Source organism: Dermatophagoides farinae, chromosome 1, assembly GCF_024713945.1.
Source record: "Dermatophagoides farinae isolate YC_2012a chromosome 1, ASM2471394v1, whole genome shotgun sequence".
Taxonomy (NCBI): Eukaryota; Metazoa; Arthropoda; class Arachnida; order Sarcoptiformes; family Pyroglyphidae; genus Dermatophagoides; species Dermatophagoides farinae.
This window is the reverse complement of record NC_134677.1, coordinates 2425058-2444590: the sequence shown is the minus strand read 5'-3', so window position 1 is coordinate 2444590 and position 19533 is coordinate 2425058. Positions and strand designations below refer to the sequence as shown.

The following is a 19533-nucleotide window of genomic DNA, read 5'->3' as shown; positions in this document are numbered from 1 at the left end:
ATCTAGTATTATTAATGGCAAATGTATAAAAAAGGGATTCTTTTTTCCGAAAGAAATTCAATTATTGGTTATTAATTAAAATTAATTAAAACTTTAACAATAAATAATGAAAAATTCAATATGTTACTAACTACATTCAAAATATAAATATTATGCCATAAATATTATTATTTCGGATCGATTTGTTTGAAATGGCTCATAGTGAACGACGAAGATCGAAAGCTCGTAGAGGAGGAGGTGGTGGCCGTCGAAGTGAAAAAGATAAAGAAAAACGAAAACCAATTTCGCCACGTATACCGTCGGATGCACCAACCGCATTGATTGCTCCAAACGATTATGAACATATTTTTACGTCTAAGCAAAATCGAACACGACCCAAAGAACAGCGAACACAAAGAATACCATCGGATGCACCGACAGCTATTATTGCACCAGAGGATTATGAACATATTTACTCAGCTAAAACACAAACAAAAAACAAAGTAAAAGCTAAAGAAGATAAAACAACATTGAAAATACGTTCAGACGAACCGACTGCATTGATAGCGCCTGAAGATTATGCACATATTTTTTCAAATAAAAAGAAAATCATAACGACTAAAGCAAAAACTCCATTACAAATACGTTCAGACGAGCCAACCGCATTAATAGCTCCGGATGATTATGAACATATTTTTTCTAAAAGAAAAGAACAATTAATGAAGAAACAACAACAATCGGTAAAAGTACAGGCAAAAGCACTATTGCCATTATTGGAATCGGCAGGACCTACAGCATTAATCGCACCCGAAGACTATGAACATATTTATACTGCTGCTAAAAAAGTGGTGAAAGATTTACAAATCGATTCCAACGCACCGACAGTATTGATTGCACCGGAAGATTATGAACATATTTATAAACGGCAACAGATTCAAACAAAAAAAGCAGCAACAATACAACCGAAAAAAGTGGAAGCTCTGGAATTTCCATCGGATGCTCCAACAGCATTAATCGCACCCGAAGATTATGAACACATTTATAAACGACAAAAAGATCAACCATCAAAGACAACATTATTCCAGAAAAAAGTTCTATCACGCAAACAGCCACAACAGCAACAACAACAGAATAATGCTCTTGAATTTCCATCCGATGCACCAACAGCTCTCATTGCACCTGATGATTATGAACATATTTATTCAAAAGGTAAAAAGCAGTCCATGCCACAACAACAACAACAACAACTGTCAACACAACAGATGATGATTCAAAAACAGCAGCAACAACAATCAACACCAGAATTTCAACCACAAGTTATGCAGGATGGTAAAGTAATGATCGATTTGAATAATGCACATCATCTACTTCAATTATTACGTATGATACAAACATTACAACAATCATTAAGTATTAATGAACAGCTACAAGAGCAAGATTCAACAACAAGTCAAAGTGATGATTGCAATAATGGCAATAATGATTTATCAAAATCCAAACGAAAATTTAGTCGAAAAAAATGAAAATTTATTGAATGGTTTTTTCTCTTGTAAATAAAATTTGATAATACTTGCACCATCTTTATTTCTTTCTACTTTATTCGGATTATAATAGAATGTATGTGTATTTATTTATGTTTATAACAAAAAAAAACTGATGAATGTATTACGAATATAAAAAATAAATAAATAAATAAAATAAATTCGTGTCTTTTATAGCGAAAAAAAGAGAGATTATCAATTAATAAGAAAAAAAATTAGGAAAGGAATTTGCTGGATTGTGAGATTTAAGATTTTTTTTCCTGTTTCACGATAATGTTGAGCCCATTGCTGTTCCATGATCTTGATGTCCATTTCGAGAAATCCCGGTAATATCAGCAATCTGTTTAAATAATGAAACAAAACCATGTGCCGTTACTTCACGTGCAACATCACTGACAATGGAGCCGAAAAATCTTGCAATTTCCGATACTAATACACCGATTATATCACCAATAACCGATCCAACTGTTTGTAATTTTCCTTTTTTACCATTACTGCTTTCACTTGTAGCTGAATTCGATGCTTCTTTACCACCGAAACGTGACCAAAGATCTTTTTTTTCATTTTTATTCGATTCATGTGGTGCAATAGCTGACGCTACATTTGGTCCAACCAGATGTTGTTGATAAACCGAATGCATATCTGCTACCGCTTTCATATCATTGGATTTTTTTCCATAATCTGAATTTCTACTTTGTGCTCGAAGTTTTTGATTATCATTCTGTTGTGTTTGTGATGATAATGGTTGATGATGTTCATCGGTTTTAGTTCCCGTAACTAGCGGACAAAATAATGACGCCAACAGGATAACTTTTATTTTAATTTTTTTGGTTCCATAAACAAAAAAGAAAATAGAATTTATAATCAATTAGAATTTTTGTTTGAAAAAAAAACTTACAATGTACTGGTTTCATCATGGTTAATGCATCGAAATAACGCAGACACACGAACAATAAACGATCAACGAACACAGTTATATTATAATGGCGTATATCATTGAACAAATACAGCAAAAAAAAATCGATTGCAAACCGATTTTGAATTTTTTTTTTTTGACACACAAAACGTCGTTGATGTTGTTTGTCGATAGACAGTCAAAATGATTCTGGTTGCCAGTTTTTACTTTATAACCATATGATCAAAAATAATTATTTACTAAGGCAGTAGTGAAACGAACAAACAAACAGGTATCCAGATTATAATCATTCAAGGTTAAGGTTTATTTTTCATTGAAAAAGTTGCAAAAGATAGCCGCCATTTTAGTGCCGGTTTCTCTTCAAACCTAAATACCGTTAAGCAGTCGAACAAGAATTCGGTCGATGGTCAACCCTGAATGATTAGCCATGTTCAAATCGATGTACATCATCATCAAATATGAAAATTCAAAGAAGAAGAAGTACATCATAATTATCGCCATTCACATTGATGAACAACAACACATTAGACGTTCAGCCTGATTAGCTTTATTCGATCAAATTTCTCATTTTATTTCTTTTTTTAGTTAGGTTAGTTAGAGACATCATACCTGTGATCAGGAACGAAGAAAGATAGAAATAATCACCATTTTCCTGTATAATTGCCATCATTTTTTTCAATATATTTATTTGAACAGCAAAGCAGCTAATAACAAACCTTACCAGTAAGGGTAGGTATGTCATCCATCACTCAACTTATTCAACTCACTAACCTTGATGACGATCCGATCATCAGCATGTTCACCCTTATTCGGTTTATCATCAACCGATTAGGTCATCGAACTTCATAGAGTTTTTTCTTCCCGAAGTTATCATTTACTCTTTCAATCTTTTTTTTTTCATTTCATACATCCGTGACGCATATGCATATAAAAAAATTCAAAAAAAAATTTGTTTTTTTGAAAAAAAACAAACAACGATTGAATGGATTGAATTTTTTTTATTAAGAAATTGTACTTTGATCAAAGTATAAACTAGAATTTATTAGATTTTTTTGTCCATTTTGTAAAGATAGTGGTCATTTAAATTGTAATAATTAAAATTCAAACTTAATGTTAATGTTATTCATGCCGTTGAATATTTAGTCACTGAGATTTTCGGGGTTTGATTTTCAACTTTTTAACATATATGCAGATCGATATCATCTTCATCGTACAAGATCAAATTTTTTCTCGCCCCTGAAATGAAGATCATCTTGCAAACATCATCTCATTTTACCTAAATGAAAAGATCAATGTGATATCAAATATTCAAAATGAAATTCAAGTTTACAATTCATACATATTCAAATATATTGCGATTGGTATTTTTATCTGGTTGAATTTCCAATGAATTTCAATGATAATGAACAAACAGGTCAATGTGATGTGATTGAAAATGTTGTTGATGTTTTTTTTTGTTGAAGAATTCGGCCAGTTAGATGAGAGTTTACTTAGAGTAAAATTCAATTATAACATTCTAGAATTTAATATATAGTGCCAAATTTATCGTCAGGCTTCGACGCAGTCCATAATCCATAATAATGTTCATGTTTAAATGATGATGATTACGATGTGATGACAAAGTCATTAATTTTATCCATCCATTTCCACACACACACACACCCATATACATACACAAACACAATAATAGAGAATATGAAACTTGAAGAATTTTCCTATTCAATCCATACACACTATCACCATTTGGTGAATGAAGATCCACTTTCTTCTTTTATCATTTATTATTCATTGTACCTTCCACTATTATTGTTATTGTTGTTGTAGCAGCTACCGTTTGTTCAAATATCCATGAAAAAAATGCATACAAAAAAAACGGAACAACATTTTGAATGATGATGGAGAAAGGAATAAAAGAAAAAAAAAGAAAGAGAGAAAGAAAGAGAAGAGATCCAATGTCTTTCGAATGGTGTTGGGTTACTCTATCTATCTATCTATCTATCTACTTGGTCTGTCTCTTTAACGTCGATTTTTTTCAATTATAATTTTTATTATTATCATTATTATATGTCCTACACACACACTCACACAGACAGAAGAATCTATAGAGTATGGTAGATTTCAAAATGACAAAACAAGACTGTGAATTTGTTGTTGTTGTTGTTGTTGTTGTTATTGTCATTATTATTATTGTTATTGTTCACAATATATGGATGAATTGAGAAAAGAAAAAATTTTGGATGATCAAATTTCATCATCACAAAACAGCATCCCATTTTGTCAAAATGATAAAAATTCCACTTTTTTTCCACCACAAACGATTCGCATTTTGTCCAAATCATAATAATCGAAATGGCAACAATGGTCGATAGGTCCGTTACTTGGTTGTTTTTGCCATCAATTTTTCATATACTAACCAAGATGATGATGACGATGATGAGTTTTGCATCATAATCACCATCATCAACTCCAGAATAAATAGCTTTTGTGTACAGAGATTTGTTAACAGTATCAAGATAATAATAATAATTAGGTTTTTTTTCTCGCTCTTTTTTTTTTGCTTCTGTAACAGAATAAAAATGATGAATTGGATCGACGAATGTTCGAAAAACAAACAAAAATGGAATGGAAAATAACAGGCCAAAGTCAAATAGGCTGTGATTTTTGTTTTGTTTTTGTTTCACTTATTTTCGATTCACCACTTCACCAACCAAACAACCAACTAACCAACCAACGATAATAATCGAGATCATTGTTATAATAATAGTTGATGGGCCAATTATAGTGATGATTGATGGATTCAATATCATCTGTCAATCTGTGTGATCTAATTATAAACAAACATATAACAGAATAATAATGTCGACCATATATTCATCACCATCAAATAAGTTCAGGCTGAGGGTATCCTAGATTCATGGATTGAAAATTGAATTCATAGAATTAGAGAATGGATCTCTACGTATAGGCGCTAGGCAACCACCAATGATGATGACAGTCTCTTTTGACGCGCAGTCAGTTTTTATAAACATCGTGTGTGTGTGTGTGCATGGATAATGTCAATAATTATCAAGGGAATGAGAGAGAGAGAGAGAAAAAACGGAATAAATGACAAAGTGAAAAAAAGAAAATTATTGGTTGCCTTCGCATCAACAACCATAGTAATTGATTATCATTAATATAATAAGATTTTATAGCTGTTATTATTATTTTTTTTTTTTAGATAAACAATGTTTATTATACAAACAGGGGATAGAATAATGGATAAGGATGATAGATAAAAAAAACCAAAAGAATCAAATATGATTGATCATGATTGGATATTATAATAATGATTATTGTTGTTGTTGCTGATGTATTAGAAAATATGATGGTGTTGGTGAGCACAGCGGTAGTCGATAGCAATCGATGTTGTTTGATCCAGGATGCTGTTGTCGTTATAATCTAAAAACAATCATCATTTGTCAAATTGTTTTGACCATCGGATAAATGTCCAGTATGGATTGACAATTTTTTGTTTCGGTTTTTGTTTTTTTTTTTTTTTGTTTTTTGTTGTAACCAATAGTATTGATTGATGATCGAACCAAAAACAGATGGACATGTGTGCGAATGTTTATGTTTTTCACAATTATTCTTTGTTTTGCCTATGACATAACCTTCTAATGAATATATATTGTCGAATGTTTATTTTTCCAAATCGAAATTCATATGTATTACGAATCGATTATCAATGTAAATGTGAATCTACATTTTACATTCACGCAAACCAACAAGCCTGTTTTCAATTTATGGGTACAGATGTACAAAAAAAAACAGTGTTCGTATAATAACTTGTAACCTTGTCAAGGTCACAAGTATTAAGGTCAATTCAGAATTGTGTCACATAATAATGCTATTTGTTTATTATTATTTTTTTTGTGCGGCTAACTATAGTTAAATGGCAAATGTGTTATTATGCAAACGCTAATATGATGATTATATGAAAATCATTAAGAATTTAGGCTAATCCTATTTAATATATAACTGGAATCTATCAAACTATCTTAGAAAATATTTAGGTATTTCATTAGATAAAGTATCATCTACTAACTTCTCATTATTATTATCATGAACTAAATGCTGATTTTGTTGTTGTTGTTGTTGTTGATGATGATGGTGTTGGTGTTGATGGTTACTACCGTTTTTTTCATGTTCACTATCGTCATCATTATCATCATCACCATCATCATGACATTGTTGTTGATGATGATGCTGTAATGGTAATTCTTGATCCTCATGAATGTTATGATGTTGATGTTGTTGTTGTTGATGATGATGCTGATGATGGTGGTGGTGGTGGTGATTATCGTGGTGATGATGATGATTAAGATGCGGCTGTCGATCTCGTTGACGTCGATTTTTAAACCAGTTGCTTACTGTGTGAGAAATGAAAAGATTGGAAAAAAAATTCAAGTTAATTTTTTTTTTTTTTTGATTCAAAGTTAAATACCCCCACCATCATCAATAAAAGATCAGATCAAAAATATTTGATATGTAGGAAATGTTTCTGTCCAAAAAAAAAAGAAAAAAACCGTTATCGACTTACTTTGTACAACTGTCAACTGTGTTTCATTTGAAAGTTTCAATTTATCTTCCTGTGTAGGTAGATTACATTTCAAGTAAAATTCTTTTAAAATACGGCGATTTTTCTCTTTAAAACAATAAACATATTCTTCACCATCCCAGATTGTACGAGGAAATTGATATTTTTTCCGTATACGATATTTTTCCACCGCACCAGGTGGATGTCCACGTTTCATTTCATGTTCTTTATAATGGGCATTATTCCATAATGATTGTAATTCTTGATGATATTTAACTGGAAATGAATTTGCTTCAAGTAGATCATAAACTTGTTTAAAATTACCTGAATGATATGCAGCAATAGCACGTGCACGTATAATTAATTCATTTTTATTACAAAGAGAATCATTTGGAAGATCATAGATGAATTTTTCTAGTTTTTGTAGATCACATTTTTGTAATACCTGACAAATACAGATTATTTGATCAATTGTTAATGGTATATTATTGACAAGTATAATTTGTTCTTGTTGTTGTTCATCATTCAATTTATTATTATTATTATTGCTGATGTTTATACCTCTCATACCAATACTGGCTAACTTGGATAATAATAATCCATTGAATTTTGATGATGATTTTGTTCGATTATTATTGTCATCATCATCGTCAACAATGTTTTGTTGATCTTCATTTGAATCCACATCATCATCATTACCATTATTTTGATGATGTAAAATTGCATTGGAATATAATTTTGTAATTGATGTTAATCGCTGTTGTTGTGGTTGTAGTAGTAGTTGTGATTGATCATTTTGACTTAAATTTGTATGGCTAAATGTGATAACACTTTCACGTTTTTGATTCAAACTTTCATATGGATTCGATGGTGATGTTGATGGTGTTGATAATGGTGATGATGATAATGTTGTTGTTGATGTTGTTGTTAATGGTATTGTTGTTGTAGTTGTTGTTGTTGGTGCCATATTAATCATTTGTAATGATTGATGATATGTTTCCATTAATGATGATAATGGTGGTAACGGTTGATAATAGGATCGTATTGCACGTTGTTGATGTTCATTTTCATGATTATTTTGATGATTATTAAATCTTGTTATGTTATTATTATCATCATCTTGATGCAAAATAAAAGGATTATTATAAGATGATGATGATGATGATATAGGTGCCATAGATCTAGCTATTGAACGATTATTATTATCCAATGATAATAATGATTGACCACAAATAATTAGATCATTTGTTGTTGCTGCTGTTGCTGTTGTATTACGCAAACTAAGATCTAATGAATTTGGCTGCTGCTGCTGTGATTGATGTACATTAATTGAATTAAAATTATGGCCATATGATTGTTGTTGTTGTTGTTGTTGATGATGATGATGATGATCCAAATGATGCGGATGTGAATGTGTATGATGTTGTTGTTGATTTGTGATTCTTTGTGTATGTGGGTGATGATGATGATGAAGAGAATGAGGATGATGGACCGACATATTAGCCATTATTGGTGATACGGATGCGGATGATGTAGGCGAATGAAATTGATCACCCAACATTGGTCTCAAATTATCGACAACACTTCTCATTGTTTATTTATTTATTTATTTATTGTTAATATTTCATTTATAGTAGGATGATGATAGTTTTTTTTTATCAATCAATTGATAATTTAAGACAGTAAAATCAGGAAAAAGAATATGATTAATTTTTTTTTCTTTCCTGTGTAAATTGATGATCTATAAATTTGATTTAAATAAATTACACACACACACACACACACATAACATCAGCAACAACATGATACTCTTGTTTGCGAAAAAAAAATCTGCTGTTGGATCGAATTATCTGAAAAAAAAGTTCTTTGGTTTCGTTTCGTGTGTTTGTCTATGTTTTCTTATCACTTCTCAATTACTATTTATTCATCGAAGCCGTACTAATATTACATTAACGACAACAACAATAATAATAATAATAAGCAACTGTAGAATGTAATATTATTTTTCTGGTTTCATTTCGAATGTTGTTGTTCATGATGATGATGATGATGTTGATGATAAGAATGAAAGAAATAATAATAATATCTCAATAAGTACATGATAACATTTCAATGGTTGCATTGAATTACAACAAAAGATGATGATGATGATGATCCAATGAAAAAAGAGTTATCTTTCAAATTTGGCTCGTGTTCGGTAACTATTAGTAACTTGAAGATTTTCTTTTTCTTCTTAGTTTACCATTATTATTGTTGTTGTTGTTGTCGTCAACTTGTATTCACAATGATCAAAGATCAAATTTTATTAGTGATAGCGATCAAATTGACCACGGATCAAATTAGAATTGTATCATTTTTTATTTTTTTTGGTTATTCGATCAGTATTTGAAAGCTAATTAAATTCACACATTACACACACACATGGACAACACATACAATCAGTGGTGGCGGCGGCGGCGGTAAAATACGATCCTTTTTTTTGGTTGATTCTGATCACAAGATCAGATATGATGAAGAGAAAAAAAATCTGATCCAATTGTATTGTCTTCCAATTTTTTTTTTCTTCTTCATATGTTGATGATATTGGTTTCGGTTTGGTCGGTCGATGATTATGATCTAACTTTACACAGAAAAAAAATTGTTGGTTTGCAATTTCAACCCGAAATAAAAAACTCGATAAATGAAACAACTAAAAAAAAATGAATGTTATCATCATCATTGAATCTTTTTCGCTTTTTGATTTTGTCAATTTTTTTTTTTGGCTACGGTTACATATTTTAGGTGAATGAGCTGAATCAAATTGAAATAATGATATGGTAAAATTGGTTATGGGTATGGTTTTTTTTTCTTAAATCCCAACATTTGATAAACAATTTTTTTGGTACCATAAAGACACACACACACACAAACAAAATATCGATAGGACTTGCAAGAATTCTTATTGGAGGAAACCCAGTTAAAAGAGGTGTGTACAACATGCATTTGTGTCTGTCTCTAGTCTCGTTACATATATATTTGTGTGTGTGTGTGTGTGTTTCATTGTATAGTTTGTACAATATGAATAGATGGATTTACTAAATGTAGAGCAATCATATAGAAACATTAACTATTTTGTCGTATACGACGACAACACACACATGATCAAATGAACAATAAAAAATATTGTCATTGTCGCTTGAATTTATATGCTATATAAATATGAATAAATATAATGAAGATCAACAACAACAACAACAACAAATGGCCATAGAATCGATTGTTATTTATTCAAAAATTTACCGCGTGCTTTTTAACACCTTTTCTATTGTTTTTTTTTTGTTTTGACCATTTTTTTTTCTTTTGTTCGATTGTTTCCTATTATTATTATTATTAATGATAATAATTTGGGATGTAAGATTTTGTTGTTGTTTTTTTCGGCGACAGCGGCGGCCACACGATAATTGGAAACCAATGGTCTTCTTTATTTTTTTTTCTGGAACAAAAATGTCGCGACACTTTTATTTTGTTCCTGTCGGATCTAGCTGTCTGGCTTATATGCACAGAGTTGAATTGTCCAGACACCTTTTACCATGAAATATTTTTTGGACAAATTCATTCATTTGTTTCATTGTTCATTACATTTTTTTTCTACTAGAAAAAAAAATGACAATAACGGCGTCTGATTGCTGTTGGTCTTTTTGTTGTTGTTGTTGTTCTTGTCCCTTTTGATCATGAGAAAGAAGAATACTAGGACAATGAAAAAAAAACAAGGTCGTCATTTGTTTTTATTCAAATCAAATTCGGTGTTATAATCTCTCTTTGTATGCTTGTGTGTGTTTAATCGGTGTTAATGCTCGCGCGAATATTTTATGAATGAATAGCCAACACTTTGTATATATTGATCAGAAAAAAAAGAGACAAAATATACTTGCCTTTACATACATTCAATGTTGGCTATGAATTCGGTATTCAATTCACTTCTCCAATTACTTATTATTGTCATCAAAATGAACAACCGTTTCGAACGAAACAATGATTGATCTATCGGCTGAACGGTAATATTCAATGAAAAGGTGTTAAAATCCGATACTGATTTTTATTTTTGCATTCAATCTAATCCATTAATTGTTTGCCATGATGATTTGAAATTTGAGACAAATACAAAACACAAAACACATATATAGAGTTAAAAGAAATGAGAAATTATTCATTCATCCACCACCAATTACATAAGTGATAATTGATTTGATGCTTGTGTGTCCATCTTGTGTGAATGTCCTGAACTTTAGCCAAATTATTTTGTTAGTTTTGGAAAAAAAAATCAACTAAATTGGAAAGTTGAGAATGGGCATAATAATTAAACAATGAAATGGACAAAAAAAAATTTGAATCTATATCGTTTAAATTGGTTTTTGTTTCACTCCACAAAAAAATAATGATGAGATGAATAATTGGCAGAAACTAAAAATGGATGCTAAATGGATTTGATACTGTAGCGATTTTTTTTCGTTGTTGTTGTTTAAATCATGCAAATAAATCTTTCAATGACAGTTTTTCACCATGAATGTTGTTTCGTAAAACAAAAAAAAATCAAATTTAATGTTTATGTTGAGAAGTGGTAAAATGATTTTTGTTGTTGTTGTTGTTGGTAATATTCAACAAGGTTATCCGTGGCCATTCGGATTCTCCGCTGTTGAATGGTTCAATGATATGCATCATTATTATTATTATGTGGTGTATTATGCCCAGATGAGCAAAATAGACAAAAAAAAATCAATTTTTCTCCTTCACTCACACATTTTCTCTTTCATTTATTGTGCGATTAAATATGATGTTTGAAACAAAAAAAAAACATTAACCAAATTAGATAACATATAAGTGGTGAGAGAGAGGGGACAAGAAAAAAAAATTGAAAAATTCACTAATGTGTGTGTATGCAATACATATATATATTCTTTTCCATTTAATTTTTTTTTTCGACCGCGAATCATTACTATGGTTACGACGACGATGATGATGATATCGTTGTATTTTTTTTTTTTTTTTTTTTTTTTTTGGGTTGAAAAAAGTGCACCATAAAAAAATGCAACAAGTATGATGATGATGATCATCATCATTATTTCAAATCCCAGATGATGATGATGATAATGAAACCAGAGAAAAAAAAGAGAAAGAAAAAACAAACGAAAAAAAAAAATAAAAATTAAAAATTAAAATCGGGTTGTTGTATTTGTGTTTGGTCGATGAACAACATCCATAATGATTGTGATGATCATTTGTTTTTCCCTGGTCATACGGTTTAGACGTTTATTTGATTGAATAATCATAATCATTACCATCTTTGAATTTAATCGAATTTTAAAGTGTTTGTTAAAATCAAGATCAGATTTCAGTGAATAGTGAGAAATATTAATTTTTTTTAATCGTTTCATCTGTTTAGGATTACCGTTTTTATCCATTGATAATCCATTTTCAATTGATCTGTTATCAGATAAGCGTTTGCCACTCTAAATGTATTCCAATCAAGTTTTGGTAATTAGTATTTTTATGCCTATTCTGATTCAATTACGATCATATAATCACAAAAAATAAAAATTTTTTTTTTTGATTCTGATCTTATAAATAATAAAGGAAAATTTTGATGATGACGTAACAAACCATCACTACCTACCACACCTTTATGACGCATCAATCTATGATTTCAGCGATAATTTTGTGAGTAATTTTGTGACTTTTGTTTGTTTGTTCGTTTTTTCTTTTGCTAACTGAATAAAACTTTTCAAATTGTTTTTCAAAGTTGGACATTTTTGGCTCTAATAATGGTGATGACGATGATGATGATCAAAATGATGAAAAAATTTGTCCAACAAAAAATTTGGAAAAAAATCCAACCATTTCCAATTCAGCTCCAATGTCATCTGTTGAAAATCAACAACAAATCAATGATCGTAAACAATTGTTTATTAATTTTCGTCTCAAACTTTATAAATATGCATTGTGTAAAAATAATGAAGAAGCTTTTGTGGATAAATCAGAAGCAAAATGTTTTGAAAAATATGAATTATTACGTAAGATGCAATCGATTGAAAATAAACAAAAACGTAATGATATTGTGAAGAAACCATTTTTCGTTGTTGAAAAATGTGTTCAAGATAAATTTAAAGAAAACAATAAGAATTTTCTCACAAAATGGCATGAATCTATTTGCCGAACTAATTTATCGACTATTGCCAAGAATTCAAATCCATCAACTGATGAACAAATGATGTCAATATTCGACGTTGAAAATCATGATCCTGTAAAGAATTTCGATGAACAATCATCCATCAATCATGATGAACAATTGCAAATCAAACCTGAACAAATTTGGATTGGTAAACAAGTGGAAATATCTGATTATAAATCAGTTTCAAATGAATTTGATAAAATGAATTCCACCACGAAGAATGATGATAATTCATTTCAAAATGTGCTTCCTAATTGCAAAATTCCAAAAGATTCGGAAACAAAAACTGAAACCAAATTTGTTCATGATGAAAACAATAATCAAATCAATGGCAACGTATCAATAAAATCCGAATCACTTATGGAATATATCATCGATGAAAATCACAATTATTATAAAAAGGAAGAAAATGAAATAAATGATGATTATTTGGATTTTGATGACTACGATGATTATGATGATGAAAATGAAAACATAGAGAATTTGAATACGATGACACCACTTGAAAAACGTTGTCAAGAATTGTTGGATATGAACAGTGGAGAAAGTTTAAAACAGATAAAATTCTGTCTAAGCAAATTAAAATTGAAATTAATTCAAAATTCACCACGACTTATGTATTATTTTATCATCATTGTATTTCAATTTGATCAAAATTATGATTATGTTATTGAATTATGTAGAATGACAAAAATGCCATTAAAATTTCATCGTAAATTACAACAAATTTGGGACCATTCATGTGAACAATTGGAAATACGGAGAAAAGGTGTCCTGAAATTGACCTGTGTACAAAGATTTCGTTTGAAACAACGAAATCCGTATCCAGAAACAATTACCATTGGTGATCGAGTTAAATATGGTATACCATTGAAATTTAAAAAGATGTTAATCAATTATTATGATAAAGTGAATAAACATCCATCGCCTTTGGATAAAGAAAAATTGGCTGAAAAAACTAGATTAACGGTTAAACAAGGTATGTTATTTGTAACAAAAAAAAATTTCCATTGATTGGCTTAATGTCTCATTACTTTTCTTTATGATTATAAATAGTTTCGACATTTTTTAAAAATCGACGCAATCGAATTGGATGAATAAATATTGTTGCAACGAATTTCAACATTTTTTTAAAAATAATTTTAATTTTTTAAAATTTTTCACAATTATTCAATGTATTTTCGATATATATAAAAAAAAATTATTTTTTAAAATAGAAATGATGAAATAATTTAGTCTTGATGATTTGCTGTTTAATTTTTTGTATAATATACAACAATATTGTAATCTTTGTTTTTTCGTTGTTACTTTCAAAAAAATTGGCCACAAATACTGAATAAATTTCAATATTTAACAATATTTTTTCGGGCGATAGAATTTTTTTCAATATTTTTTCATCATTTTTTATTGTATTGAAAAATTGACAGCAAGTTAATGAAGAATTGCCTTTAATTAATAAAATATCGCTTTTTTTGTGAGAGACATTCATATCACACATAACATTTTATTCTTTAATTTATTATTCCTTACGTATAGATGGCAGCAGTGAACCATGTATTTTTTAAAAAAAAATTTTATTTGTAAAAATATTATATTTTCTGATGATAATAATAAATTGACACATCTAATTATTTTCTATTATTATCTGATGATAATTTTCTTTCTAATTTAAATTGATATTTTCAAAAAAAAAATAACGAGATAAAAATAAAATTATTTTAAAATTTCATAATATTCTTCAGCAATTTCGTTCAACAACAACAACAACAACAACAAAAAAAATCACGCAAAGATATCATCATCATATTGGTATTTTTCATTCAGAAAAAGAAAAATCTAACTAGACATTCAATTATCTTTGATGGTACAATTGTTGGTGATGATGATAGTGATAAACGTCACAAACACACACACACACACACACACACAGGTTGATGATAGGTCCATTTTACCATGGTAAATGATTGATTATCACCAACAAAAGTATCATCATCATCATCATCATTATATCCGTGGTCATTGGTATCGTAAATAATGATAATTGGACTGTATGTATGTACACACACAATGACAATTGTATGTGTGTGGGTGAATGATTTTCGAGTTTGAGTTGTCAAGAAAAAAAAACGCAATTCAGATGAAATGAAAAAAAATAGCTAATCAATCTATATTATTTTTGATTTGATGTGAATTAATTCTGTCATGATGATAATAATGTGGAACAAGCAATTTAATGTTTTTCATTTTGAACAAAAAAAAAAGGAACACACAGATCAATAATATTGATTTGATATATGTTTTATGTGTGAACACGTTTTCTTGATGATGATGATGATTTATGATCAATTCAGTTAATTCAATTTGATCAATTGATAGGATATTTTATTTAGAATGCCTGCTGTGGCATCGTACATGCTGTCGTTTGAATTTGTTTTTTCTGCTGTTGTTGTTGTATTTTAAAATGAAGATCAATCCATGTTGTGGCCAATTATTATTATCATCATCATCATTATTTGGGCTGGTAATTGTTGTTGAATAGAATGATCCAGAATCAATTTGGTTAGATGTGGCGAAGCGTTGCTTTTATTCCAGCCTAACAACAACAACAACAACAAAAAATGCAGACAATCATCATTATTATCATCTGGGTTCCAGACTTATTGTGGAAACTGAAAAATTGTTTAAATTTTCTTGGATCTTGATCATCATTACATTACATTATTTTTATTTTCATCATCATCATCAACTATGATAGATGAAAATTTTTTCTGACATCTAAAAAAGCTTTATTTATTCACAATTGGATGAAAAAAATATTTTTTTTCTTTCCATTTTTTTTACTGGTTACGGATGAGAAACGATGAACAAAAAAAAATGACAACACAAGCACCAGTGGATGGCAATGTGAATGTATGATTCTTATATGAATGAATCGATGGAGAATAGAACTGCTGACATATTTGGCATAAACTTCCAAGCATAGATGGATCAAACGTTTTTTTCCTGTTCATTATGGTCGTTGTGCTCAGAAAAAAAAACCTAAAAAAAAATCAAAAACGAATACCATTCATTCAAATCGGATTTCCTATATATTTCCAACAAGAATTTGATTCTGGAACTATTTTCTTCCAATTGTTGTATAATATGTGTAATGTGTTGTTTGTTTCTCACTACTAATCGTTTCGGGTCATTTAACACATATATAACTCATCTCCATCATCATCATCATCATCATCATTATTAGAACCCATTCGCGAAAGGAAAAAAAATCACTCATCATTTAGTTTGCGTGTGTGTGTAATTTGTAAGCTGTATGTTTTTCATGTAGGAATTCAGTGTACATATTATTATACTTCAAGTATATATATTTATTATAATAAATTAATATCTTTTCTCACTGCTAACATTGGCAAAGTCGAAGTTAAAGTTTTTGTTGTCTAACGCGCCTTGATGATGATGATGGTATATATAGAGTCACTTCTCATCACATATTTATCATTGACTAATAACGCCGAACACATGAAAAAAAAAATTCAGCCAACCAAATTGAAGAAGAATTTTTTATTTTTTTCTTGTCTGTGCGCGGGGGAGAATATGATGATGCCGGATATAGTGTCTTTTCATCATCATCATCATGAAAATGATGATGAGAAAAAGGGAAAAAATACATGCGCATCATTTTTTTTGTTGAAAACTTCAAGTAAAGTGTCAATTACAATCAATGATGCTAAACAGATGAACAGAGCATTTCTAGGTTATTAACAATTGTCATAATGATTGTATCCGATGATATTTTTTTTTTAATTTTGATTCAAACATCAAAATTTGATCATTTGTTAAGTATTGCTTCAGATCAATTTTTGTTTATCACAAACTACTACTACTGCTCATATATAGATTATATTACGGAAATGATTTGAAAATTAGTCAAATTTCGCACCATACAAATACGATATAACCACTGATGTTTAGAATGATTTTTACATTGGTTTTCCGTTGGAAATTTTCATTATTTTTTTTTTTGACCACGATTTAAAACATTTCAAATACGCCTACACACACATATCGATCAATAAAACTCGAGTCAAACCAAAAAGAAAATGTTAACTATTTTTAAATCATCAATTGATTAGTGCATTTTTTCTTTTGAACCACAATAATCGAAGCATTGTATTGTAATTTTTTTCACTCTGATCGACGATTCATTATGAACACAGTTTTTTTTTCGTCTTGTAAAAACATTAATCAATATTCGTTGTGTCACATTTGGTGTTACTAATATATATCAACTGTAATGGCAATTTGGATCTTTGCCATCATAATCATCATCTTATAAATATGATTTTTTGTGTTATGATATATGTTGTTGTTGTTGTTGTTGTGTAACAACAAAATATTTTCCCTGTTCAAAATACAAATCATTTAACATCATCACTCGATACAAAACATAAACTATACATGGATGAAATCTGTCAAAAAAAAAAAATTTTTTTTCATTTTTTGTTTTCAAAAATAGAATCAATTTATCATCAGAATGATCAATATATGAGTAATATTGATCATGTTTGAAAATGTGAGATTATTGATGATAAAAAAAAATTTTTCTTTCTGAATAGCGAATGAAAAGAAAAATTTCAAAATTTTTAAAAAAAAAACTTGATAGATCGGAAACACTTATTCACATAGAATTGATCCACTTTATTTTGTTGATGATGAGAATCGAAACAAATGTGTCTGTGTGTGTGTGTGTATGTGTTTGACATGACAAATGATGATGAATCAAAATGAATGGGAATAATAAGATTTTTTTTTTCGTTCTGAAATTTGCTCATCATCATCATTTCATTTGATTATAAAGTTCCATACCACCATATTATTTTATCGTTTCTGAAGAGAGAAAAAAAAATTCTCTAAATACCATACCAAAGATGAAAGAATTTTTCTTTTTCACCATAGCAATCTTCAATTAATATCAATTGCGATAAACGATATATGTCATCCTTGCCACACACACACACAAACAAATTGTCGGCATTTATTATATTATTCTAATTAACAACAGTGGAAAAAAACTCATTTGTAATGGTGTCTTTTACTTTTCTTTACCCGAATCAAATCAATGCACACCTTTTTTTCGAATCACAGAAAAAATAATCCATTTTATTTTTATAATTTTCACACGAATTAAATCGATGCCAACGAACTTGATAATAATAATAATAATAATCATGATGATGACACACACACACACACACACACACAAACACACTACATGGGCAATAAAATCGATAAATCACTTTTGATTTTTGATCATTTCAATGAGTCAAAATGAATGAGATGAAAAAAAAACCAATCACAGGTAGAAGAAGAAGAAAAACAGAGTGAAAAATTTGATCAAGTTTTTAAATTTTTTTTTCACTAAGATTTTTTTGCACAAAAAATAAATGAATGAAGATGGGCTAGAAAACCAAAATCAGAACGAACAAGAAAAAAATTTTTTTTTTGTTGGACAGATTTCAATTCAATTCATATATCGGAAAACATTCATCATCAAATAAAATATAATCAATTTCTGTCTAATTAGATTCGAATCAAATAGCCAACAAATCAAATACACAGCAAGAGCAAGTAAGAAATGGATCTCATTTTAAATTTGGGCTCTATTATTTCTTCACATCATCATCAATGGTTATGAGAAATGATCTCATATCTCTTATCTCAATGGTGTGATAAATTGATCACACGGACAACATTTATATACCATATAATCATTGGACATGGAGAAAAAAAAACACAAATTGGCGCCCTACTGTAATGTCCATCATTATTTGATGAAAATTTCTATCAAATAAAATAAAATGAATGAATGTTTCACTAAATATATATATATATACTACGCGTGTATTTGATATAATACTAATCGAAAAAAAAGAAAAAGATATCTCATTATCAATGAGGAGTTAGTTAGTTTTTTCTCCCTCTCCCCCCCATAAATGTACGTGAATCTCTACGAAAAAGAAAAAGCATTAATCCAATCTTCATTCATTCATTCATTCATTCATCTAATTTCGAATCTAAATCAAATTCATTTCATTTTTCAGAAGTCGGCTTGACTCTCTCTGTGTATGTTTGTGTGTGTGTGTATAGATGTCATGTTGATCTTATATATAATCCCCACAAAATATCTTCAATGAATTATCATTGGTTTTTTCGGTTTTGTTGTTGTTGTTGTTGTTGGTGGTGGTGGTGGTGGTGGTGGTCAATGTTGAATGTAGTTGAATAATCATATCCGATAGTAACCATCATGTCATCA

General features: G+C 29.3%; 4 protein-coding genes across 5 annotated transcripts; 2 read left to right on the top strand and 2 right to left on the bottom strand.

Annotated features, from left to right (window-relative positions):
- Positions 1-102: 102 nt before the first annotated feature.
- On the top strand, positions 103-1536 carry LOC124491553 (uncharacterized). Its single transcript, XM_047054215.2, has one exon. It carries the CDS (start codon positions 192-194, stop codon positions 1500-1502), a length of 1311 nt encoding a protein of 436 aa, XP_046910171.2. The 5' UTR covers positions 103-191; the 3' UTR covers positions 1503-1536.
- A 23-nt stretch (positions 1537-1559) lies between these two features.
- On the bottom strand, positions 1560-2635 carry LOC124491554 (uncharacterized). Its single transcript, XM_047054216.2, has 2 exons — positions 2419-2635; positions 1560-2330 (listed from the first exon to the last, which is right to left on the bottom strand). Exons 1-2 carry the CDS (start codon positions 2435-2437, stop codon positions 1786-1788), a joined length of 564 nt encoding a protein of 187 aa, XP_046910172.1. The 5' UTR covers positions 2438-2635; the 3' UTR covers positions 1560-1785.
- Positions 2636-5692: 3057 nt separating this feature from the next.
- Positions 5693-8509, bottom strand: LOC124491720 (uncharacterized). Of its 2 annotated transcripts, XM_075735146.1 has the most exons (3): positions 8038-8509; positions 7019-7923; positions 5693-6848 (listed from the first exon to the last, which is right to left on the bottom strand). In XM_075735146.1, the coding sequence occupies exons 1-3, from the start codon at positions 8190-8192 to the stop codon at positions 6472-6474; spliced, it is 1437 nt and encodes a 478-aa protein (XP_075591261.1). In that variant the 5' UTR covers positions 8193-8509; the 3' UTR covers positions 5693-6471. The 2 variants fall into 2 exon arrangements, with proteins under 2 accessions (XP_075591261.1, XP_075591260.1); XM_075735145.1 differs by having other exon boundaries at positions 7019-8509.
- A 3944-nt stretch (positions 8510-12453) lies between these two features.
- LOC124491719 (uncharacterized) lies at positions 12454-14376 on the top strand. The gene is made up of 4 exons (XM_047054414.2): positions 12454-12526; positions 12626-12709; positions 12792-14199; positions 14277-14376. Exons 1-4 carry the CDS (start codon positions 12506-12508, stop codon positions 14315-14317), a joined length of 1554 nt encoding a protein of 517 aa, XP_046910370.2. The 5' UTR covers positions 12454-12505; the 3' UTR covers positions 14318-14376.
- The last annotated feature ends 5157 nt before the right edge of the window (positions 14377-19533 follow it).